The following is a 26,511-nucleotide window of genomic DNA, read 5'->3' as shown; positions in this document are numbered from 1 at the left end:
CCAACCCTAGCAAAAATAAATTCCTGCAGGGCCTACTCAAACATTTATCCCTCTATGGTTGATAATATGCGTATATTTAAAATGGGGTAATAGCAGCAGCTGTTACCATGGGATTTGTTAAGCCATAGATTATGCACTTTGAATAAAAAAGGAAAAAACCAAGGCAGTAATATTTTTGTATCCAAATGTACTTATTTAACTTTCTGAAATTAGGAGACCTCAGTGTGTTCCCAAAAGCAGAAAGGGGTACCTCCAACACAAGAGAGTTAAAAAGAAGGCTGACATTTTGGAGTAGTCAAAGGCACAATTTCCAATGAATAAGTATAATACACTGGCACAACTTTTTAAAAGGTAGAATAAGCAAATAAAATGGCCACATTATTAGTCCAAAAATCGATACTGCCCTTACCACAAAAAGACAGCTGGGAACTATGAACAAATGCATGATGGTCTATATTTAATATCCCTGTCTTCACCTCATGTCTCCTTTAAAACAATAGTCCCTTATTACATTTGAAAATGTCAGAGACCTACTCTCCACATGGGGCCACCGGGCGAAAGCATTGTTTAACATCTCCAGTATATGTATACAGCATCTCTCAGCCACTGTAATTGTGAATGGGTGTAATCACTGTTACCGTGACACGTTTAAGTGCTGAAGCTTGTAATCGCGTTTAATGTACCGCTGCTCGTGCAAGTGAACAAGAGCAGGGGTGTTTATCAGACACAAATCCTCCCCTGTTGTTAGACTGCCTCAGAACACATGGCATCTTTTAACGACTTAATGTTTCTTCATGAAGGAGCGTGGGGGTCGCTCGCTTCCCAAGACTGCTGGCCCCTCTGGCAATGACAGCTGCCAAGGTTGCCCTAGTCTGGCCCATTCCAAAGCCATGCAAAAATATTAGGGTCCTAGCGCACTGCACTCGTCTTCCCCCCACTTTCCCTCTTGCGGGTCCTGGTTCTAAGCACACATAGGTTAGTTGCAGGAAAATTCAGCAATTGGGAAAATACTTTGACCTTGTATAGATCATTCTGTTGGCTTCCAGGGTAGGTCCACATCCAAGTCAAAGTACCCCCTCATATACAAATGCTAGCTTAACCCCAAATCATGAGCCTACCTTCTGTGTTCTTGCTTTCACGTCTTTGCAGAGTCTGCAGGACCACAAGAGCAGGCTGCTTTTTCTCCGTTTAATGCCAACTCTTGTGGAATGCATATGCCTCTATAACAGCTATCCTCTTTGTAGTTTGCAAGCAATGTTAAAACTCATCAATTATAATAATGACAAATGTAATTGCATCATCATTGTAAAGTGTCTTCAAAATGTCTGGAGTTCATTCATTTTTAGGGGATGTGGCATATTTACATACATAATTAATATAAATGATTCTGTTGTGCACACTCAGAAGGCAAAATATGAATGCTTGAATTTTAATGACTGAGCAACTATTAAAAATGAATAAATATACCATCTGTCTGTCCTTAGGTTGCAATGCAGATGCTGGCAATGCTTCTTGAAAGCCAAAGTGAGATACCGTGGCAAGCTGTTCATTACCTCACGAGTGAAGTGGTATATGGTGGGCGAGTGACAGACAACTGGGATCGTCGGTGCTTGCTAAGCATTTTGGATAATTTCTACAACCCAACGATTTTACACGAGAACTACACATTTTCAAGCGACGGGGTAGGATGAGATTGAATTCTTGGTATACCATTTCCCTTTGAGGCCACTGGCAATTGCTGGTTTGTGTTTTGTTGATGAAGGGATCTACAGAGGTTGCCACCTCGATTAAGAATGATCAGAGATGATCCACTGTTTTCAATGATAAAAGATACTTCCAATGTGACCGACATCCAAAATCTTCTGTCATTTGAGTACCTTACTGATAAATTTGGCAATTTGCAGAGATCATGATAACTATATTGCTGTGTAAATAGGACTGATTTTTTGTAATAGTTAATTTATTTTCTGTTTTCACTGTTATTAGTATTTTTTAACCAAAGCATTATGGTACTGTATTCGTCTGTGATTTTCTGCCTTCGCATTCACTTGTTGATAGACATATTTAAAGGTCTGTGACATTACTTGCCATTTTTAAGCATGGTTCACAAATCTCTCTGAAATATGTCACAGATCTCCAAGTAGAAATTGTGTCAGTGGTAGCATGCCTGCTTTGAATTTATAATCATATGTTATTACTTATCTTGATGTGGTAAAGCAAATTGATGTTTCTGTTGCACGTTTTAGGACCTACAATTTTCTTCATTTGAGCAAAGACTTTTTCAACCACTCTAAAAATTGATTTTATTTGTGCATAGCATATTCATAAGACATAAAGGGGGTAATTCATAGAATGCAGCTCATAAGTGGCGCACGCGGCTGGCGCACAGTGTGCGCGTGCGAATCCCTGCGCCAGCCGCGTGCGCTAAAATCCATTTCCGCGCACAGCGTATTCATGGATTCCAGCCACCAAAACCAGCCGTGGCGCACAGTGGCGCAGCGACCCTGCAGCAGCGCCAGTTACGCCCTCAAGAACGCCTCTCGCGCAGGGAAAAGCCATCAAAATCCCCAATCCAGCGCAAAGGGCTGCGCTAACCCTGTACCAGCACGGCAAGCGGGCTACGTGTATCACTGGGGTGCGCGGGAAGTACCTCACGCGATTGGCCCCGTGCGAGCAGGGTACGCATATTTCAGGGTTGCGCGGGAAGTTCCACGCGCGATTGCCGCAGGTTACATGTATTTCAGGGGTGCGCGGGAAGTTCCACACGCGATTTCAGCAGGGTACGTGTATTTCAGGGGTGGGCGGGAAGTTCCACACGCGATTGTCCCCGTGCGAGCAGGGTACGTGTATTTCAGGGGTGCGCGGGAAGTTCCACACGCGATTTCAGCAGGGTACGTGTATTTCAGGGGTGCGTGGGAAGTTCCGCACGCGATTGGCCCCGTGCGAGCAGGGTACGCGTATTTCAGGGGTGCGCGGGAAGTTCCACACGCGATTCCAGCAGGGTACGTGTATTTCAGGGGTGCGCGGGAAGTTCCACATGCGATTTCAGCAGGGTACGCGTATTTCAGGGGTGCGCGGGAAGTTCCACACGCGATTTCAGCAGGGTATGTGTATTTCAGGGTGCGGGGGAAGTTTCACATGCGATTTCAGCAGGGTACGTGCATTTCAAGGGTGCGCGGGAAGTTCCACACGCGATTGGCCCCGTGCGAGCAGGGTACGCATATTTCAGGGGTGCGCGGGAAGTTCCACACGCAATTCCAGCAGGGTACGTGTATTTCAGGGTTGCGCGGGAAGTTCCACACGCGATTACAGCAGGGTACACGTATTTCAGGGGTGCGCGGGAAGTTCCACACGCGATTTCAGCAGGGTACGTGTATTTCAGGGTGCGGGGGAAGTTTCACACGTGACATCAGCAGGGTACGTGTATTTCAGGGGTGTGCGGGAAGTTCCACACGCGATTGGCCCCGTGCGAGCAGGGTACGCATATTTCAGGGGTGCACGGGAAGTTCCACACGCGATTCCAGCAGGGTACGTGTATTTCAGGGGTGCGCGGGAAATTCCACACGTGATTTCAGCAGGGTACATGTATTTCGGTGTGCGGGGGAAGTTTCACACGCGACATCAGCAGGGTACGTGTATATCAGGGGTGCGCGGGAAGTTCCACACGCAATCTCATCAGGGTACATGTACTTCGGGGTGCGGGGGAAGTATCACACGCAACATCATCAGGGTACGTGTATTCCAGGGGTGCGCGGGAAGTTCCACATGCGATTCCATCAGGGTACGTGTATTACAGGGGTGCGCGGGGAGCACCACACGTGAATTGCATGTGTGGGTCCTCCCAGGTGTTCCCTCTACACCCTCCACGGCCCCTGCAGGTGGCTCACACCACAGGTGCCTACCCTGCACATGTCCTGCAGGCACCCCATCCACCTTGGCCATGCCCCCCAGCCAACCCACATGTCAACTTGCACTACTGCCCACCAACGCATGTCCCCCTGCACCCCCAGCCACCAGGGGCACCCTCCACCAGGCCCCCACCCATGTCTCCCACCCCCCCCACCACCCCCCAGCACTGTGGGGCACCTGCCAGCAGGCCCCCACCCATGTCTCCCACCCCCCAGCACTGTGGGGCACCTGCCAGCAGGCCCCCACCCATGTCCAACTCATGTTCCCCACCCCCCACCCCCACAGCATTGTGGGGCACCTGTCAGCAGGCCCCCACCCATGTCCAACTCATGTTCCCCACCACCCCCACCCCCACCCCCCAGCACTGTGGGGCACCTGTCAGCAGGCCCCCACCCATGTCCAACTCATGTTCCCCACCACCCCCACCCCCCAGCACTGTGGGGCACCTGCCAGCAGGCCCCCACCCATGTCCAACTCATGTACCCCACCGCCCCCACCCTCCAGCACTATGGGGCACCTGTCAGCAGGCCCCCACCCATGTCCAACTCATGTTCCCCACCACCCCCACCACCCCCACCCCCCAGCACTGTGGGGCACCTGCCAGCAGGCCCCCACCCATGTCAAACTCATGTTCCCCACCCCCCAGCAGTGCAGGGGCACATTCCACCAGGCCCCCACCCATGTCTCCCACCCCCCACCCCCCAGCACTGTGGTGCACCTGCCAGCAGGCCCTCACCCATGTCTCCCACCCCCCCCCCCACCCCCCAGCAGTGCAGGGTCACCCTCCACCAGGCCCCCACCCATGTCTCCCACCCCCCCACCCACCAGCAGTGCAGGGGCACCCTCCACCAGGCCCCCACCCATGTCTACCATCCCCCCACCCCCCAGCACTGTGGGGCACCTGCCAGCAGGCCCCCACCCATGTCCAACTCATGTTCCCCAGCCAACATGTCATCACAATCTAGATCCCTGGTCCCTATGGTCAGCCTCCAAATGCAAAACACCCACCCGAGTATTGCATCCACCCACTCATAATTGGCAATTACATGACAGAACACCAATTGCAAGTTCCGAAACAAACACATTTCCCTCACATACACCCAATGGGTGTCAGTGAATCTCAAAACCCATATCATGATATGCATGAAACCAATGAGATGATACTACACATTGAAGTATGATAAAAAATATGTATTAAAGGAAACATAAATAGAATCAAAAATAAAGAAACATAAATGTGAATGAACAAAAATGAAAAGAAGCATGTCCGTGAAAAAAAGCAAAATTAAAAATCAAAATCCAAAGTAATGGTGTCCAAAGTCACTGTCCACAGAACAAAATCCAATGGGAAATAAAAAAGAAAGCCATTGCTCCATGGTTAAAATGTGAAAGAAAAATACAATCCAACAGTGAACTATGTACATACAAACAAGCCAGGGTCCATTATCCCAACAAAAGAAAGGAAACCTATCTAACTACACTAACTAATAAAATAAACTATATACAAAAATGTGGCCAATGTCCAAAAGGTCCAAAATAAATTTAAAAAAAAATGAAACCTAACACTACCTACATAACTATGTACAAGGGCAGCGGGCTAGTTTGACGGCTCACTTTTGGATGTCCCGGGCCAGGGCATCATCGAACACCTGCTCAATGTCCCGGAGGCGGTCCTCCTCCATGGCCCCGAGGGTCCGCAGGGCCGTCGACGTGTCCACCTCCAAACCCCTGCGGATTGCCTCGAGGCACTCGGCCCGCCTCAGGGCCCTCCGCATGGAGTTCTCCGCCTGAGCCGTGCCTCTTCCGCCCGCTGCCGCTCCGCATCTATGGCGTGGCCCAACCGCTGCCACACGGAAGACACTCTCTGTCCTGGGTCCTCCTGCCCTCCGGCCGATGCCTGCCCCTCTGATGTTGAAGGCCCCGAGCCTTCATGGCTCCCACCACGTTGCTGCTGCTGCTGTGCCTCTGCCCGTGCACTGCCTCCTGCTGCCTGCACATCCTCCGCCGGCTGGGGTGCAGTCGTTGATGTGGCCACCCCTGCTGGACGTTCGACTCCCGACTGTGGCAGGGATGCCTCCTCCACCAGCATGGCCGCACCGTCAGAGGCAGCTCCACAGGGCACCCAGGTGACTGATGGGTGGGAAGATGGCACGGAGGACGACTGGCGCGTAGGGGGTTCAGTTGAGGAGGGGGTCGTAGCAAGCCCCATCATACGGAGGAATCCGGCCTGGGTGACCTTTCCCAGCAGGCTGACGTGGTCAACGAGCCATTCGAGATGACGTGCAGTCTCCTCATGAAAAGACTGCAGGTCACCTCGCATGGCCCGTTGACGCAACGCCACACCACTCAGAACAGGCTCAACCCGGACCCAGATAGCCACGTCCGCAGGCAGAGGAAGGCCAGTTGACGTGAGCTCACCCCCTGCCTGAAAACGGGTCTGGACGTAGGCATCCCTGCTGGTGCAAGATGATGCAGGGACAGGATCAGGGACAGGATTGCACACAGGCACCTCCGCGGCGGCCTGTGCTGCCTCCTGTCCCTGGTCCTGCACTGCACCACTAGCACCAGTGGGATCCCCACCTCCAGACCCCGTCTCTGTTGCTTGCACGGCCTCCTCCTCCACCAAACCCCCCACCAACCTGGATGACTCCGTGCCATCTTCCCCTGTTGGGCCCTGTGGGGTCCCAGCTGCCCCTTCTGCTGCCGAGCAGTCCAACTCCAACCTCCGCCTCTTGGACCTCCCCCCGGCAGCTGCGGCATGGGATGCGGCACCGGACTCCTCACTCCCCGACGAGATGACAACATGGGAGGGGAGCCGGGCCTTGCGTCTCCGGCTGGCGGTGGGATCCCCGCCGCTGTGCTCCACAGCACCTTCTCCGCCCTCTTCATCAGTTGACGCTGCAGACAGGGAGAAATAAAACACAGGCATCAGGGCACTGTACAATGGACACATACACACATGACAGTTGTACATGAGTGGCATTGGCAAACCTCAGACATGTCATCACAATCCCCAACACACATGTCATTTCAACTCGCACACATGAGCCATACCACAGCCATATCGCAACTGCCAGCACCATCCATACACATACAACAGCATGAGCAGGCAAAGGTGAGCCAGACATCACATGCAACACAGGAAGTGCACCACACATGTACACACACCACCACACTTGCATGCATGTGTACACCTCTGCCAAGTGTCGCAGTGTTCAGATGGGCATCCATGTCACATCTGCCGATCAGGCTTCCACATAGCGCTGTCACATGCATCCATGTTGCATCACTGTTGCACCCTTGTCAAATACACACACATGCACATGTACACAGTGCTGATACATGCAGCTGAAAACATACATGCGTGACATCACGGACATGTCTACTTACATACACATTCATCCAATCGTGTGCCCACACAACTGCATTTGGCATGCAAGCCTACACAGGGCCGTGTTAGCCCCACGGCCCTGTACACCCCCACCCATACTCGACGCCATACAAACAGATGTGCAACCTGCACACTACTGAAAAATCACCACACGCACATCTCACAATCAGGATGCATGTACACTTACCGCTCGACGCCAGACGGGTCTGCCTCTCAAGGACCTGGACGTGGAGCGCTGGGGATATGCGTTCCATGACCCTCATCTGTTCTTCCGACAAGTGGCCCCTGCGCCCCTTGGCATCCGCTGCCTTCAAGAGGCGCCGGGCCTTGTTCAGGGTCCTGGACCTGAAGTCCTCCCAGCGCTTCTTGACACGTTGTAAGTCGCGGACTGCCACCCCCTCCGCGTTGATGGCAGTCACGATGTCAGTCCAGATCCGAGTCCGTCCTTCCTTGTCGGCACGGGAACTTCCAAAGAGGGCATCATACTGCCCCAGGACTTGCTCCACCAGGACACCAACTTCGGTGGCACTGAAGCTGGTGCCCCTCTGCCTCTCTGGCCGGGGGTTGTCAGTGGTCTCAGATGGTGTTTGCCCCGACATGACAACCCCAGAGGCAGGAGTGGGTGGGCAACTGGGTCCTGGGGCTGGGCTGTGGAGCGATGGAATCCCAGTGGGGAGTCTTCGGTTCCAGCAGGGGTGGTCACAGCAACAGCACCCCTGGCTGATGTGCAGGCAGCAAATGGCAGGGCACGTGGGCAGCAGGCAGTCAGGCAGCAGCAGATGGCAGATGGCTTGGGGTTCCGGGGGACAGTAGTTCGGCCTTCTGGGCAGGAGCGTGGTCTTCCGTGTGCTTACGCGTGGCCAGCTTGATACGGAGTGATTTGGCACGTGAAAATTCGGCACGTCAGCGTGTAATTCGAGGAAAGGCCCTTAGCGCGTAATCGCGTCTGCACGCATACGCATTTTCATTGGACAGAAGGCCCCTCAAGCGCAAGCGCCCCTGTGACGTGACGCGTACAGGCGTGCATGGGGATTTCAGCGCGCATGAAAAACTGCATGTCCGCGTGTAATACGAGGAAAGGGCCCATGCGCGTAAGTGACGTGACGCGCGCGTTTCCCTCAGCACGGGTTAAAGGTGAGCGGGCCCAGCAGTTCGCTGTATGTGCCTTTCGTGGAGACCGACGTGTGTTACTGCTTCCTGTTGTTTCGCGCGCCATCACAACTTCACAGCTATCAAGGACGTATCTCTTCTTTTGGCGGGGGTATTGGCTACGCGTGTTTTTCTGCATCGCGCTAGTCAGACGGTGAGTCGCACACGCTCTTTTTCCCACTGCGGGTGCCCCTGTGTATCTCACCCATTTTCAATGTCATAGTAGCCTGCGTGTCCCACGCGTACGCGTTATTCATGTTACTGGGTGCCACCGCGTACTGCGGGAGGTTGAATCCACGCACGTAGGCTGCAGGGTTGCGTGCATGGTTTTACTGCAGTTTTGGGGTGCCTGAGCGTTGCGTGACCCGTCACCACATCACCGGGGTCACATACAGCCTTGCAGGTGCAGGGGGGCTGTTAACATCTTGCTTCCCACCCCCTTCACCCCAATTGCCCAGGTCAATTGTGGTGTACACCTCCCATTGGCACCACTCCATCCGTGCCAGCACTTCTACATCAGCGCCATGGTTGGGAGGCCACCAAAGGTGAGGGGCACCTCAGCTGGGCGTCCTCCTCGTGGCGGGCGTGGTCAGGGACGTGGCCGTGGTGACCAGGGAGTAGGGGGACTCCAGGGTGTCCAGGGCGGCCACAGAGGGGGAAGAGGCAGGGGTGCACCACTTGAGCACAATGTTGTGCCATGTGTCGGTGCAGTCATGCCACCACCCCCTGTGGTTCCGGGGGATGCAGCTCCTGCATCTGGCACTGGCACCCGTTCGACCCGGCAGTCCGTTCCATCGACTGCCACGGGCCCAAGGGTAGTGGTAGCTGCAGGTGCAGCTGTGGACACCGCCACCCAGGCTCAGGGTCTGCCAGCGCAGGCTGCGTTGGCACTTGAAGAGCCCTTGGTAGATCTCCAACAGGCCAGGGGGGAAACCATAGGGGCAGGCCGGGCTGCTCAGACCAAGACACGTGTCCCTGGGGCAGTCATGTCATCTGCTGCCCCGAACAGCCGGGTGTTGGCAAGTGCAGGGGCAGATGCACCCAACAGCACCCCGGTTGTGAGTCTGCCAACCAGGACCGTTGCGGTCAATGACCCTGCCACAGCTGATGTTGCTGAGCTGGGTCCATTAGTGGGCACCCAGCTGCCACTGACACGAGTCAGGCCTTTGGTCATCCCTCCACCTGCCACTCCCTTGGCTCAATCCACCGAACCCACTGGCCATACTGGTCAGGGCAGCATTAGCCAGCCAGGGTCTGCGCCACAGTCCAAGAGGAGGAAGGTTGCACCTGCAGCACAGGCTCGGACCCCACACACAGCCACGACCTCCTGCACGTCGAGGAAGAAGCCTTTCTGTAAGCAGGAACTGGACTTCCTCGTGGACTACGTGCGGGGCCACAGCCGTGACATGCTAGTGGGTGCCAATAGTCAGACTACGGCTGCCCAACGTAACACCCACTGGAAGCATGTTGCGGAACATGTCAGTTCATTCTGCCATGAGGTGCGCACGGCGCAAGAGTGCAAAAAGCGTTGGAATGACATCAAGCGCAGCACTAAGGCTAAGCGTGCCTCTAATTACAACTTGACTCTGGTGACTGGCGGTGGGCCAGCACCAGAGGAGGAAGAGCTCACTCCGCATGAGGCTCTCGTTGCGGAGTTCATACCACCTGAATTGGTCGAAGGAGTGGGAGAGATGCTGGACTTTGATGCGCAGTCCAGTGAGTGTTGATGCGTGTTTGTTGAGGACGTGTGTGTTTCACTTGTGGGATGTGTTGTGCATGATTGCTGCTACATGTGACGTGTACATGGTTCTGATGTGTAAGTAATGCAATGCTTCCGTCATGCATGTCTCCTCTGCCTGCATGCGGGACTCCATGTAGGCATGCTCCCTTGCCCCTCCTCCGCCACTCTGCACCCCAGTTCCACCTTTGCACTGATCTGCTTCAATCTTGCCAATGTGTAGTTTCTTGTTCATGTGTCCTGTGTAGATGCTAACTTCCAGCGTAGAATCTGCCAGACATATGCCGTGTGGTACAGCCTTAGTACTCGATGCAGGGTATCTCACTTGTACTGTGCATGGGTCAGATGTCCCGCAGGGACATGAGTGCCCATTCATGCTCCATGTGCATTGCACGCATGCCCCTATGTGTCCTTGACTGGATGATCACTGTAATATAAATCCTTGGTTACATACATTGCCTGCCATCTCATCAGCCTTCCCATGTCAACTGTGGCTCAGTCCTGCGTTGCACACATGTTTAGGCTCTGACAATCTGTGTGGCTCACAGGCCTCAGCCTGTTCAATGGCCAACGACTCTGTCCAACTCTTGTTGTGTCTTCTTCACACGTGGGCGGCCTCCGGAGTTTTCATCATGTGTCCTGCCTACTGTCCCAGCATCATTTGCAGTGTTGTCATTTGAATCACATTAAGCTGTTGATGCTAGTCAACACTGCCTGTCAATACACAGGTGTATGGTCAGCCTTTTGATACCATGCTAGGCATCCCTGCTTTGGTACTGGGGTGGAGGGGTGCTTGGCTTCTAGATATGGTACACATTGAATGCACAATGCACGTGATGTGTGAATTTGACATTGCACTGCCTTCACATTTCCTGGCACACACCATGGAGTGCTTGTACATGTAGGTAGTGAGTGGCGTACACATTTTCTGCACTGCATAGACCCACTTCCATGGAAACTGCCACCTTTCAACAGGTCTGATCACAGAAGCTATTCAAAGTAGACCCAGCATGCATGCCAGGTTATATGTTGTGTCTCACATGTCTGCCGGATGCGTTTGCTGTTGGTGTGTGTGTGTGTGTCGTGTGCTTCTGACATGTGTAGTGACCTTTTTTCTCTCTATTTTTCAGGTGATGACGCAATGGAGGCGGAGGATGGTGTTGTCATGCCAGACACAGGGTTGGTAACACCACATCAACCCGGCACTAGTGGGGGTCGTGGGGTGGTAGGCCACGAAAACCCCCAAGTGCTGCAGTCCATCTTGTCTCTGGCTGCCTATGAGTCCAGCCTTGATGACGACTCTGACGTCCATGTTGAGTTGGATGAGCATCAAGTCCATGTGTCAGGGGTGAGTGATTCTGATGTGGACACTCCTCTGTCTGCGACACCTGCACTGAGGGATCAGACAGTCTTGGTTCCTCCGCCCGTGGTGGATCGGGACGCAGGGTTACCCTCCACACCAGTCACTGATGTGCCTGGGACATCACGTCGACGGGGGCATGTAGTCGTGCAGCCGTGGGCGGTGCCAACATAGCGAGGACCCCGGTCCTTGGGTCCCGCAGGGGTCAAGCCCGGCAACGCAGTCGCCGCGTGCAACTGCTCTATACTGAGTGGGAGCAAGACATGACTGCCAATTCCGAACGGCAGGGGGCAGCAATGGAGAAAATCGCTGAGAGCATGGAGCGTGTGGCCCGATCTGTGCTCCCCCCTGCTAGGCAGGTGCTTCTCCAGCAGCAGGCGGCACGGTCCACGGCCCGCTCGCTCAGGCTGGGCATGGCGGCCTCAGACAAGGCACGCCAGGCTGAAATGTCGTCTCTGCGTCAAGCAATTGCTGCTCACACAGAGGCGCACATAGATGCCCTGAGGGAGGAGTATGCTTCCCTCAGATCCACTCTGGGTGTCCTTATGATGTCCCAGAGGCAGCAGGCAGAGGAGAGGTTTGCACAGCTTGAGCGTACCATCTCGGCTGAGCTACAGGCTTGCCGGGAGGTGCAGCGGTTGTCCAGCCAGGCCTTGCAGGAGGAACTCCGTGTTACACATGCTACCTTGCAAGAGGAAGCACGTGTATCACGTGAGGTTCTGCATGCAGACCTATGTCACATTGCCACACAGAACCAGGCTCACCTGTCCGGCAGACTTGCTGCCGACGAGGGGCAAGCTGCGGCTAGGCGTGGCCAGGCTACTGTGCCACGTCCTCCTTTACAGGATGAGCCAGACCCGGACGACCATCTATCTCCCACATAGGTCGGGCTGTGCAGGCGTTGAGCCCATGGAGGTTTTTTTTTTGGCTCAGCATCATCGCATGTTGATGTTGAACAGCACCCTTGACCTCCCCCCTCCTGGGTGCCTCCCCTCCCCCCCGGGTCGTATGTGGCCATTTTTGATTTTTCTTTTAGTTTAGTTAGTTAAGTTTCTGTTTGATAGTTAGTTTAATTAGGTAATGTAGGTTTTCCATTGTTAATGTAATTAGTTAATAGTTGATTTAGTTTAAAATTGCCAGTCTATTGTGCTTTCATGTGACGGTGCGGTGCTTTGTGGCTTTTGAAGGCATCCACTGTCTGTTCCAGCTGGGCCCTTCAGGCTTGTCTTGTGTATGTGTTTGCTGCTTGGGGTCCTTGACTCCTGCCTCCCTTATCCATGGGCTTGCAAGGATGGTTCGGTGTTACAGAATATTACACAAGGGCTTTGGACTGTCATATCTGTGACATGTCTGGTGCTGTGTGACTTGTGTTGACACCCCTAGTGGGGATGATTTTGGTGTTATTGTCCACTGTTCAGCTTTTGCTAGATGGGGTGTGTCATGATTAATGTGTACATTGATTGCTATGCATTGTGTAGTATGTTTCATATCTTTCCTGTACACATGCTTGTTGCAATTCATGCTGTAGATAGTGTTCCACACTTTGGATGTGAAAGACGGACTGATGGTGTGATTTGTGATGTGACTCTCTGACATGGTCAAGTAATGAGATGCCTGATGAGACACACAGATGACTTTGAAGCATTAATCATGTGTGTCATGCCCTTTCTGCAGGGGGATGTGCCTCCAGAGCACCTTTGCCAGCAGAGGCACAGGGATTGCAGACCCACATCCTAGAACTTCTGACATGTTCCAAGGAACTCCAGGCAAGGTGAGCAGCACAGGGGGGCCACGACACAGCAAAGCTTGCACCAGGCGAGTTGCACATGCAGGTTTAGTCACAGCACTGAGGGTGAGCTTAGACGAATATTGGTGTTGAAGCACACAATGCAGCTCATATGTGTTGGTGGACTGATGGCTGTTGATAGTATGGTTGTCAAGGACGCATGCAGGGGCAGTTGCACATATCCTCCGGTACACCAAGGTCCATTGAGGCACTTGTATCAACCATGTAGCCTTCCGAGACATGGAAAGGGGCAGCTCACAGCGACATACAGCAAGGGACATACTCGGGTGCAGTGCATGTCTTTTCCATGTACTTTATGATAAATGCACTGCCAACTTTGTTTCGGTCATGGTGGTACGCAACTTGCTCTGAAGTCATGGCTTGCTATATGGGTCTGTCTGCTTACCCAGGGAACATTGCATGTTGTGTGAATTGTGACACATTGGTGTTCCATTTGCCACGCATCCACCAGCGGCTGACTTACTGCATTGACTGTGTATGACCCGTCACAGGGGTGATGTTATATATGGGTACGAAGCATCGACACCAGATTGTCTGTTTGTAGAGTAGTTTGTTGCTATGGGGCATGTTTGGTGTTGTGTTTTTGTGTAATTGGCACGTACAGGTTGACGACTGTGGCTCTCTTTGCAGCATTGCAGTGCTCCTGTAACCGGACCTGAGAGTGCGCAGGCAGGAGGCCAGCACTCAAAACCAGAGCTAAGTGTCTTGTTGTTTTTCTTTCGAACTGCTCTGCATAGGCTTGCTGGGGAGTGTACTAATGCATGGATGTATGTGTGGTTCAATTTGGTATGTTTTTTCTCCCTAATCACCCGTGATCCTATCCAATTTTGAACCCTGTACCCTCTACCCGGTGTTCCTGCTTCCCGTACCTATCCAAGCAACGTTCCCTGACCCTCTTTCCCCGCTGGGGTTGTGGATACCTGTGTAAGCCCCGAACTTGCAGGCGCCAAAACCCTAGAGGGGGTGGTTGGTTCGTACCACGCCTGAGCCTGGACTACAGAAGGCCATGACAATGATGTCCAAGTTTGTTTAGATTGTGTATGTGTTCATGCAGGTAGTACATTTTCGTGCATTCCCTAGTTTCATGTGTCATTCCTCCTCCCCTCTCCTGCCACTCATTCCAGTCATCCAGTGTGTCAACACCTGTCCCGACTGCATATCCCTGAATCTCCTTCCCCACCAGGGTCTCAGGGGCCTGTGTGAGTTTGACCTTGCAGGCACCCGGGACATGGTGTGGGTGGTTGTTTCGTGACACTCCCGCGCCTGTACAGGGGACCTGTGACAGTACACATCCGTTCATGGTGCATCATCCTATGTCATGTACCACACATGTTTCACATCCTGTCGTGACATTGTTTTGCTGTGCTACCTTGGTTGTTGCATCATTGTGGTAGTACTTGGCCTTTGTGAGGTACTGCTTCTGGTTCGTTTTTCTGGCTTGGATTTTGTGATTTTGGACATTGATTATGAGGGTGCAAGCACCTTTTTACACACAAGGTGGGAGATGGTGACGAAGGGTAAAGGTGATCCTGTGGCCAGGTGGAATTGAGGTTTGAAGGCTCCATGACCCAGGTGCAGTTGTTCAGTGGGTCATGGTTATTTGTGAGGGAGGGGGGGGGGGTTGTTGTTGATAGTTGCCTTGCCTTGCAGTGTGATGGGAACTCTGACATTGTAATGGTGGTATCCTATGTACATGTTGTGTTCTGCTGATCAATGCCTGTTCATATGTTGTGTTTCCCTTTCAGGTGCGAGGGGATAGTTGTGGTTTGACATGCTGGGGTGTACACATGGTGAATGTTCACATGTGATGTGTAGAGAACACTAATGGTCACTTGAGTGCACATGCATATGTGGAGTGCATGTCCTTGCAGAACCACACACTTGCACTCTGATGCACTACATGTACTCCCACCCTTGCATATCCACGTGTACACTGTTTGCCTTCTGGTGCCCACTGTGTCCTTGCAGCACATGTTCTGTGACCAATTATGTACATGCCTAATTTGCTGTTTGATGTGGTCTGTCACTTAGATGTGATGCTCAGGGTGTGCATCACACACAATGGCTGTTCACTGTGCTGTGCGCTGAGCAGTGTGTTGCAGGAGTAGGACACTGCACACATGAGCTGCAGTGTTGATTTTGCAATGCACAATGTGCATGTAGACAGGCATTCATTGTTATGTTACGTCTACGACTCTTGTAATGCATTTGGAAATGACTTATTTTGGGTGGGAGATTTTGTTGGTCTGTCATTTCATCTGATTCCGGGTCAGGCATCATTGTCTGATGCCACTGTACATTTAGGACATGGCAATGTGTACCTTATCGTTACTGTGTTGGTGTATGGGTATTGCTTGCCATGTCATGTTGTGGTTTGGGAGGGTTTGAGTGACATGACAGTGATGGCCATGGCCTGTTTTGCAGGTGTGTGTGATGCACACCTTGCATGTCAGGGTCATCCGCTTCTCAGAGCAACTAGCTGGGGGTAGATCTCTCTCCGTGGCAGGGCCCTCCCTCTGGAACAGCCTTCCTGCCTCACTTGAACTTGAGGGGAACCATCTCCAGTGGAACCATCTCCAGTTCTGGAAGCACCTCAAGACCTTCCTCTTTGCTTCTGCTTTCTCTCTGCCTCTCCCTTGCAGAATTCTTCACTGGAACTGCACTGGAGCTGCAACTGGGCCACTCTCACCGACCTCAGTCCCTGGCCCAGCCACTCTCCACTTGCACTGCCTCCCTGGCAACCCCTGCACTGCGGTACTGTCTCTCTATCCCTACAGCCCACCCTTCCCAGCACTTGTCTGCACTTACCTTTGCAGTTGCCACCAGCCAACCTATGTATTTTTTTTTTTTGGGCTACTTCCCCTGTACTGCACTCCCCCCCCTTCCCCTTGCACTTTTCCCTTCCCCCTACCCCTGCACTTGCACAATCTCAATGACACCTGGCCTAGTAGTACCGTTGTCTGTCTTCCCTTGTTCCCCCCTCCCTGCCTCATCGCGCCTTGAAATACTTGTGTCATATGTCATATGTGTGCCTTTTGGTCACACAGGATAGCTTGTGTTTAAGTAGCTAGGGATGCAGACGATGTGGCACTTCCATGGCAACTATCTCAGGGTGGTAGGGTTGTGACAGTTGACTGTCTCTTTGTCATCATCGATTGTCACCTGGTATGTGCCAGGCCTGTGTGCACTCCGCAGGGGTGGGAGTATAGGTGAAAAATGTGGCCACAAGCTGGGTCCGGGCTTCCTCGCCACGTGCCCTGTCCCCTCCCATGGGCAGCGCCTGTGCCTGTGGTTGGGGATGTGGGGGCACCACCATGTCCACCGGGACACCCTGCCGTGTTGCAACATTGTGCAGGACACATGCTGCCACAATGATCCTGCACACTACTGGTGGTGCATAGAGTAGTTGCCCACCAGAGCGGTCAAGGGAGCGGAAACGTGACTTGAGCACTCCGAATGTGCGCTCCACTATGCCCCTGGTTGCAATATGGGCAGCGTTGTATCTTACCTGGGGTGGTGTGGTGGGGTTCCGGATTGGCGTCATCATGTGGTTGCTCAGAGGGTAGGCACTGTCCCCTGGGGAGGTGATAATAGTTGAGATTATTAGGCTGTGGGTATTTGTCTGTGTGTGACTTGCATGCATGTGCAAGGGCATTTGTACTGACCTAGGAGCCATGTGTCGCCATGCTGCCCAGCTTCCAGGGCCCGTCTCAGGGCGGACATTCTGTATGTGAAACTGTCATGGGTGGAGCCAGGGTAGTTTGCATAGACAGAGGTGATGATTCCCTTTGCATCGCATACCACCTGTACATTGATGGAATGCCAGTGCTTGCGGTTTCCTTAGATGTGCTCAGTGGCCCTAGGTGGACGTAGGGCCACATGGGTGCAATCTATGGCACCGAGCACTTTGGGGAAGTGTGCCACCCTGAAAAAATCCAGGACAACGGCCTGCCTTTCTGCGGGTGTTCTGGGCATGTATATGTGCCTGCGGACTGAGGGGCGCGCTGTCATGATTGCCAGTACCTGGTGTAGGCAGCGTGACTGCGTGGCCTGTGAGACCCCCCCACTATGGCAGTGGTCCGCTGAAATGACCCAGTGGCCAAAAAATTGAGGAAATTGAGCAGCTTTTCCAAGGGGCTCAATGCTTGGGAGCAAAGGGTGGGGGATGTGAGGTCATCTTCCCACTCCCTGACCAGGTCTAGGATGATATGGGGTGGAAACCTATACCTGCCGTAGACCTGGTCGTCAGGCATCCCAAAAAGGCTTGTCCGTGGTGCGAAAAATCCGTGCCCTGGCTATTCTCCTCCTCCTGTGGTGTCCCACGATCAGTGCTGCGACAAATGGGGCATTCATCGTAGCTGTATATACGCGTTTGTTGTTTGCGCGCACTTTTATGCTGTGCGCGGGGACGCTTCCGCCTGCCTTCGTGTGGCGGACGCGTTGACGCCTGTGCACGTCTTTTGCCGTGCGCGGGTTTCCCGTATTCGGATACGTGGTAAAACTGTACGTCCGAGTGTCATCGCGTGTAATCGGAGGGAAGTGAGCATACACGCGATTGGCCTGGGTACGTGTGTTTCGGGGTGCGCGGGAACTTTCACACGCGATTGGTGGAAATCCACATGTGCTCTGTCATCACGTGTAATGAGGGGAAAAACCCGTGCGCGTCACGTCACAGACGCGCTCGCGCTAAGGGCCTTTGGTCCAATGATATCGCATATGCGTGCTGCCGTGCATACGCGCTAAGGGCCTTTACTCGAATTACACGCAAACGTGCAGGATTTTCACGTGCCAATTCACTCCGTATCAAGCTGGCCACGCGTAAGCACACGGAAGACCACGCTCCTGCCCAGAAGGCCGAACTACTGCCCCCCAGAGCCCCGAGCACGCTCCCACCTGCCATCTGCTGCTGCCTGACTGCCTGCTGCCCACGTGCCCTGCCATTTGCTGCCTGCACATCAGCCAGGGGTGCTGTTGCTGTGACCACCCCTGCTGGAACCGAAGACTCCTGACTGGGATTCCATCGCTCCACAGCCCAGCCCCAGGACCCAGTTGCCCACCCACTCCTGCCTCTGGGGTTGTCATGTCGGGGCAAACACCATCTGAGACCACTGACAACCCCCGGCCAGAGACGCAGAGGGGCACCAGCTTCAGTGCCACCGAAGTTGGTGTCCTGGTGGAGCAAGTCCTGGGGCAGTATGATGCCCTCTTCAGAAGTTCCCGTGCCGACAAGGAAGGACGGACTCGGATCTGGACTTACATTGTGACTGCCATCAACGCGGAGGGGGTGGCAGTCCGCGACTTACAACATGTCAAGAAGCGCTGGGAGGACTTCAGGTCCAGGACCCTGAACAAGGCCTGGCGCCTCTTGATGGCAGCGGATGCCAAGGGGCGCCGGGGCCACTTGTCGGAAGAACAGATGAGGGTCCTGGAACGCATATCCCCAGCGCTCCACGTCCAGGTCCTTGAGAGGCAGACCCGTCTGGCGTCGAGCGGTAAGTGTACATGCATCCTGATTGTGAGATGTGCGTGTGGTGATTTTTCAGTAGTGTGCAGGTTGCACATCTGTTTGTATGGGGTCAAGTATGGGTGGGGGTGTACAGGGCCGTGGGGCTAACACATGCGAGGGCTGGAATGTGTGAGACATGGATGGTGCGTGTGTGTGTAGGCTTGCATGCCAAATGCAGTTGTGTGGGCACACATGTTTGGATGAATGTGTATGTAAGTAGACATGTCCGTGATGTCACGCATGTATGATGTTTTCAGCTGCATGTATCAGCACTGTGTACATGTGCATGTGTGTGTATTTAACAAGGGTGCAACAGTGATGCAACATGGATGCATGTGACAGCGGTATGTGGAAGCCTGATCGGCAGATGTGACATGGATGCCCATCTGAACACTGCGACACTTGGCAGAGGTGTACACATGCATGCAAGTGTAGTGGTGTGTGTACATGTGTGGTGCACTTCCTGTGTTGCATGTGATGTCTGGCTCACCTTTGCCTGCTCATGCTGTTGTATGTGTATGGATGGTGCAGGCAGTTGCGATATGGCTGTGGTATGGCTCATGTGTGCGAGTTGAAATGACATGTGTGTTGGGGATTGTGATGACATGTCTGAGGTTTGCCAATGCCACTCATGTACAACTGACATGTGTGTATGTGTCCATTGTACAGTGCCCTGATGCCTGTGTTTTATTTCTCCCTGTCTGCAGCGTCAACTGATGAAGAGGGCGGAGAAGGTGCTGTGGAGCACAGCGGCGGGGATCCCACCGCCAGCCAGAGACGCAAGGCCCAGCTCCCCTCCCATGTTGTCATCTCGTCGGGGAGTGAGGAGTCCGGTGCCGCGTCCCAGGCCGCAGCTGCCGGGGGGAGGTCCAAGAGGCGGAGGTTAGAGTTGGACTCCTCGGCAGCAGAAGGGGCAGCTGGGACCCCACAGGGCCCAACAGGGGAAGATGGCACGGAGTCATCCAGGTTGGTGGGGGGTTTGGTGGAGGAGGAGGCCGTGCAAGCAACAGAGACGGGGTCTGGAGGTGGGGATCCCACTGGTGCTAGTGGTGCAGTGCAGGACCATGGACAGGAGGCAGCACAGGTCACCGTGGAGGTGCCTGTGTGCAATCCTGTCCCTGATCCTGTCCCTGCATCATCTTGCACCAGCAGGGATGCCTACGTCCAGACCTGTTTTCAGGCAGGGGATGAGCTCACGACAACTGGCCTTCCTCTGCCTGCGGACGTGGCTATCCAGGTCTGGGTTGAGCCTGTTCTGAGTGGTGTGGCGTTGCGTCAACGGGCCATGCGAGGTGACCTGCAGTCTTTTCATGAGGAGACTGCACGTCATCTCGAATGGCTCGTTGACCGCGTCAGCCTGCTGGGACAGGTCACCCAGGCCGGATTCCTCCGTATGATGGGGCTTGCTACGACCCCCTCCTCAACTGAACCCCCTATGCGCCAGTCGTCCTCCGTGCCATCTTCCCACCCATCAGTCACCTGGGTGCCCTGTGGAGCTGCCTCTGACGGTGCGGCCTACTGGGGGAGGAGGCATCCCTGCCACAGTCGGGAGTCGGACGTCCAGCAGGGGTGGCCACATCAATGACTGCACCCCAGCCGGCGGAGGATGTGCAGGCAGCAGGAGGCAGTGCAGGGGCAGAGGCACAGCAGCAGCAGCAACGTGGTGGGAGCCATGAAGGCTCGGGGCCTTCAACATCGGAGGGGCAGGCATCGGCCGGAGGACAGGAGGACCCAGGACAGAGAGTGTCTTCCGTGTGGCAGCGGTGTGGCCACGCCATAGGTGCGGAGCGGCAGCGGGCGGAAGAGGCACGGCTCACAATGGTCAGGGCGGAGAACTCCATGCGGAGGGCCCTGAGGCGGGCCAAGTGCCTCGAGGCAATCCGCAGGGGTTTGGAGGTGGACACGTCGACGGCCCTGCGGACCCTCGGGGCCATGGAGGAGGACCGCCTCCGGGACATTGAGCAGGAGTTCGATGATGTCCTGGCCCGGGACATCCACAAGTGAGCCGTCAAACTAGCCCATTGCCCTTGTACATAGTTATGTAGGTAGTATTAGGTTTCTTTTTTATTTTTATTTATTTTGGACCTTTCGGACATTGGCCAGATTTTTGTATATAGTTTATTTTATTAGTGTAGTTAGATAGGTTTCCTTTCTTTTGTTGGGATAATGTACCCTGGCTTGTTCGTATGTACATAGTTCACTGTTGGATTGTATTTTTCTTTCACATTTTAACCATGGAGCAATGGCTTTCTTTTTTATTTCCCATTGGATTTTGTTTTGTGGACAGTGACTTTGGACACCATTACTTTGGAATTTGATTTTTGGTTTTGCTATTTTTCACGGACATGCTTCTTTTCATTTTTGTACATTCACATTTCTGTTTCTTTATTTTTGATTCTATTTATGTTTCCTTTAATACATATTTTTTTAGTGAACTTCAATGTGTGGTATCTCATTGGTTTCATGCATTTCATGATATGGGTTTTGAGATTCACTGACACCCATTGGGTGTATGTGAGGGAAATGTGTTTGTTTCGGAACTTGCAATTGGTGTTCTGTCATGTAATTGCCAATTATGAGTGGGTGGATGCAATACTCGGGTGGGTGTTTTGCATTTGGAGGCTGACCATAGGGACCAGGGATCTAGATTGTGATGACATGTTGGCTGGGGAACATGAGTTGGACATGGGTGGGGGCCTGCTGGCAGGTGCCCCACAGTGCTGGGGGGTGGGGGTGCAGGGGTACATGAGTTGGACATGAGTGGGGGCCTGCTGGCAGGTGCCCCACAGTGCTGGGGGGGGGTGGGAGACATGGGTGGGGGCCTGGTGGAGGGTGACCCTGCACTGCTGGGGGGTGGGGGGGGTGGGAGACATGGGTGGGGGCCTGGTGGAGGCTGCCCCACAGTGCTGGGGGGTGGGGGAGAGACATGGGTGGGGGCCTGGTGGAGGCTGCCCCTGCACTGCTGGGGGGTGGGGGTGGTGGGAGACATGGGTGGGGGCCTGCTGGCAGGTGCCCCACAGTGCTGGGGGGTGGGGAGGGTGGGAGACATGGGTGGGGACCTGGTGGAGGCTGCCCCTGCACTGCTGGGGGGTGGGGGTGGTGGGAGACATGGGTGGGGGCCTGGTGGAGGGTGCCCCTGCACTGCTGGGGGGTGGGGGAGTGGGAGACATGTGTGGGGGCCTGGTGGAGGGTGTCCCTGCACTGCTGGGGGTTGGGGGGGTGGGGAACATGAGTTGGACATGGGTGGGGGCCTGCTGGCGGGTGCCCCTGGTGGCTGGGGGGTGGGGGTGCAGGGAGACAGGAGTGGGGGCCTGGTGGAGGCTGCCCCTGCACTGCTGGGGGGGTGGGGGTAATAGGGGACATGGGTGGGGGCCTGGTAGAGGCTGCCCCTGCACTGGGGGGTGGGGGTGGTGGAAGACATGGGTGGGGGCCTGGTGGAGGGTGACCCTGCACTGCTGGGGGGTGGGGGTGGTGGGAGACATGGGTGGGGGCCTGGTGGAGGGTGACGCTGCACTGCTGGGGGTGGTCGGAGACATGGGTGGGGGCCTGGTGGAGGGTGACCCTGCACTGCTGGGGGGTGGGGGTGGTGGGAGACATGGGTGGGGGCCTGTTGGCAGGTGCCCCACAGTGCTGGGGGGTGGGGGTGGTGGGAGACATGGGTGGGGGCCTGCTGGCAGGTGCCCCACAGTGCTGGGGGGTGGGGGGGTTGGGAGACATGGGTGGGGGCCTGGTGGAGGGTGACCCTGCACTGCTGGGGGGTGGGGGTGGTGGGAGACATGAGTGGGGGCCTGGTGGAGGCTGCCCCTGGTGGCTGGGGGGTGGGGGTGCTGGGAGACATGGGTGGGGGCCTGGTGGTGGGTGCCCCTGCACTGCTGGGGGGTGGGGGGTGGGAGACATGGGTGGGGGCCTGCTGGCAGGTGCCCCACAGTGCTGGGGGGTGGAGGGGTGGGGAACATGAGTTGGACATGGGTGGGGGCCTGGTGGCGGGTGCCCCTGCACTGCTGGGGGGTGGGGGTGGTGGGAGACATGGGTGGGGGCCTGGTGGAGGGTGCCCCTGCACTGCTGGGGGGTGGGGGGTGGGGAACATGAGTTGGACATGGGTGGGGGCCTGCTGGCGGGTGCCCCTGGTGGCTGGGGGGTGGGGGTGCTGGGAGACAGGAGTGGGGGCCTGGTGGAGGCTGCCCCTGCACTGCTGGGGGGTGGGGGTGGTGGGAGACATGGGTGGGGGCCTGGTGGAGGCTGCCCTTGCACTGCTGGGGGGTGGGGATAATAGGGGATATGAGTGGGGGCCTGGTGGAGGCAGCCCCTGGTGGCTGGGGGGTGGGGTCGGTGGGAGACATGGGTGGGGGCCTGCTGGCTGGTGCCCCACAGTGCTGGGGGTTGGGGGTGGTGGGAGACATGGGTGGGGGCCTGCTGGTAGGTGCCCCACAGTGCTGGGGGGTGGGGGGAGTGGTGGGAGACATGGGTGGGGGCCTGGTGGAGGGTGACCCTGCACTACTGGGGGGTGGGGGTGGTGGGAGACATGGGTGGGGGCCTGCTGGCAGGTGCCCCACAGTGCTGGGGGGTGGGGGTGCAGGGGAACATGAGTTGGACATGGGTGGGGGCCTGCTGGCGGGTGACCCTGCACTGCTGCGGGGTGCGGGTGGTGGGAGACATGGGTGGGGGCCTGGTGGAGGGTGACCCTGCACTGCTGGGGGGTGGGGGTGGTGGGAGACATGGGTGGGGGCCTGGTGGAGGGTGCCCCTGGTGGCTGGGGGTGCAGGGGGACATGCGTTGGTGGGCAGTAGTGCAAGTTGACATGTGGGTTGGCTGGGGGGCATGGCCATGGTGGATGGGGTGCCTGCAGGACATGTGCAGGGTAGGCCCCTGTGGTGTGAGCCACCTGCAGGGGCCGTGGAGGGTGTAGAGTGAACACCTGGGAGGACCCACACGTGCAATTCACGTGTGGTGCTCCCCGCGCACCCCTGTAATACACGTACCCTGATGAGATCGCGTGTGGAACTTCCCGCGCACCCCTGTAATACACGTACCCTGCTGATGTTGCGTGTGATACTTTCCCCGCACCCTGAAATACACGTACCCTGATGAGATCGCGTGTGGAACTGCCAACGCACCCCTGTAATACACGTACCCTGATGGAATCGCGTGTGGAACTTCCCACGCACCCCTGAGATACATGTACCCCGCTCAATCGCATGTGTAACTTCCTGCGCACCCCCGAAATACACGTACCCCGCTCAATCGCGTCTGTAACTTCCCGCGCAACCCCGAAATACACGTACCCCGCTCAATCGCGTGTGTAACTTCCCGCGCAACCCCGAAATACACGTACCCCGCTCAATCGCGTGTGTAACTTCCCGCGCACCCCCGAAATACACGTACCGCGTTCAATCGCGTGTGTAACTTCCCGCGCACCCCCGAAATACAACTGCCCCGCTCGCACAGGCCCAATTGCTGTATGTTGCCACTTTTGTAATGCGCATGGACGCTACCGCCTGCCTTCGTGTGGCAGACGTGTTTCGGCTTGTGCGTGTCTTTGGCTGTGCGTGGCTTTGCCCTATTCGATTCCATGAATACGTGTGGTTCGAGTGTGTGTGGGCGTTCCGTCTGCTTCCCTGCAGTACATCCCCAGTTACGCCCTTATTTTCGCGCGTTGTTCCCCATTCCGCGCGTTACGCCCCGTGTTCCGCCCACTTTCTGGTGTATGCGCCGAGGTTGTGCGCTTTCACTGTGCGCGTCGCGCACGCCTTTCGGGATGTTGCAGTGACTTGTGCGCCATGCACGGGTTTGCCGTACATCCCGAGGTAAACATGCGCAGGGACTTCCATTAATCGCCTGCTTGCGCAAAGATTTTCGGAGCACGTTTGTTCCATGAATCGGCCCCAAAATGTACTTTATTTAGCACAAAAGGTCTTCGATTGAAAAGCAATGAATTACTCCTTTGTGTGTGTCCGTTTTGGCCCTTGGTGGGAAGAAGCAGTTCCTTAGGACTGATCCCTGAGATATTACTCGGGTTGTGAATGATCTACAATCCAGAGGAAAGTGGTATTTTATGCCTTGTGTACATAACAGGCTTTCTTCTTTTGAAAGGAACTCTTCCCCCATTTAAAACAGCTTCAAGAGATGCAATAGGAAGGGAGTAGATGGTGACATTATTGTGCTGTCCATGGCCCTCTTCATCTTGCTTCTGAATGTTTAAATGTTATTGAGGAACTCATGGTTGAGCCCCCCTCTGCATTTGTCATGATCGTAGTTGTTGGGATGGAAAGCATTTAACTGAGTAATTGAAGTAGGTTTTGATCAAACCTCACAACAAAGGACCCTTCTAAGGAAGACCCTTATTAGCGTGATGCCATTCATCTCCTTTGTTCTTTCCACGTGTAGGCATACAAGAGGGAGTTTCCATTCTTCTCAGCAGCCATTTCCTCTTTCGCTGAATAGATTACTTCTTCACACCAAAGGGGAACACTTTTCAGGTGACAAAAGTATTTCAGATTCCTTGTTCTATCCTAGTTGTGGGTTGTAACTGGGAAGGGTGAAGCCTCAAGATATGTTCACAATGAATGCACCATTTCTGGCTGATCATCTTTTCACGTAGTATTTAGGTACGATGAATGAGGGGTTGAAGAAACGGAAAAAGTGATGTGGATGACGTGTTTCTTATCACCTCTCTCTCGCTGAAGCTTTCCTCCACCTCAGGGGAAGTGTGCTGGCCACACCCAGCAGGGGCTGTGGTAGGAATTGAGGGAGAGTCACTATGCATCAAAAGAGAGAGTAGTGTGAGAAACCTGAAGGTGTCTCACTCAGTAGTCCCCAGAGATCTGTCATCCAGGTGGCCAGAACAAGGCCATCGCTATTGGATCCAGTTCCGGGGTGGGGGGAGTGGACCTGTGCGGAAGGATCACCTGGATGAGGGGTCTTCAGGGAGTGGACGTGGGACACCGAAGGGCGAGACGTGGTACCCCCTCACTTATGACACCTTTCCCCCATCCTTCCCAGTAGGATACTTAAAACCTCTGTGAAACAGACGTTTGGGCCCGCCGGAGAGGAACGCCATGTGAACTATGATTTTGTGAATAAACACGCACTTGCCATAGGCTAAGAGAGTGAACCAGCGAGACCTTATCGCCCTTCAAAGTCTTTGTTTAAAGTTGGCAAGTACTGTGAAAGATTTGAGCCCTGATGAGGGGGCCTAACTAAAAAGGTGGTTGTTAAAAAGACATTGAGACTCTTGAATATTACACATAAGGACATTGTGATTGAAAAGCGATAGTGAACCCGACTGAGGGACGTCAAGAGAAAAGTTGTGAAGAAGCTAAGTGACCAACATTGTGACGACAAGTATGAACCCGATTGAGGGATGCTCACAGTGAATGGTTGGTCTGAGCCCGATTGAGGGAGGCTGACGAGTGAGAGCAGGATTGGAGCCCGGCTGAGGGAGATCATAGGGTGGAGAGTAACCACCTGATAGGAAGATTAGCAGAAAAATGGTTTGTTTTGTTGTTTTGGCATATCGGGCCACTCTGAAGCAAGAGACTTTGCATGAGAAGAGACTTGGGCACAGAAGGCCCTGATATAGAGAAAAGGAACTGTAAGCTTGTGACAGAAGCCCAAGAGTGTGCTGTGCTCAAGAGTCCCGCCTTGTCCCATG

At 54.6% G+C, this 26,511-nt stretch overlaps 1 protein-coding gene across 1 annotated transcript in view; it reads left to right on the top strand.

Moving 5' to 3' along the window:
* DNAH14 (dynein axonemal heavy chain 14) overlaps positions 1 to 26,511 on the top strand; it is a 2,000,441-nt gene that overhangs the window by 1,752,367 nt on the left and 221,563 nt on the right. Inside the window, exon 79 of the mRNA XM_069608705.1 lies at positions 1,485 to 1,682. Within this exon, the coding sequence (XP_069464806.1) occupies positions 1,485 to 1,682 (198 nt within the window). The remainder of the gene's footprint in view (positions 1 to 1,484; positions 1,683 to 26,511) is intronic.

Source organism: Ambystoma mexicanum, chromosome 4q (assembly GCF_040938575.1).
Source record: "Ambystoma mexicanum isolate Mex_15411 chromosome 4q, UKY_AmexF1_1, whole genome shotgun sequence".
In the NCBI taxonomy this organism is placed as follows: Eukaryota; Metazoa; Chordata; class Amphibia; order Caudata; family Ambystomatidae; genus Ambystoma; species Ambystoma mexicanum.
The sequence above is the reverse complement of the archived record's forward strand: the minus strand, read 5'-3'. Positions and strand labels throughout refer to the sequence as shown.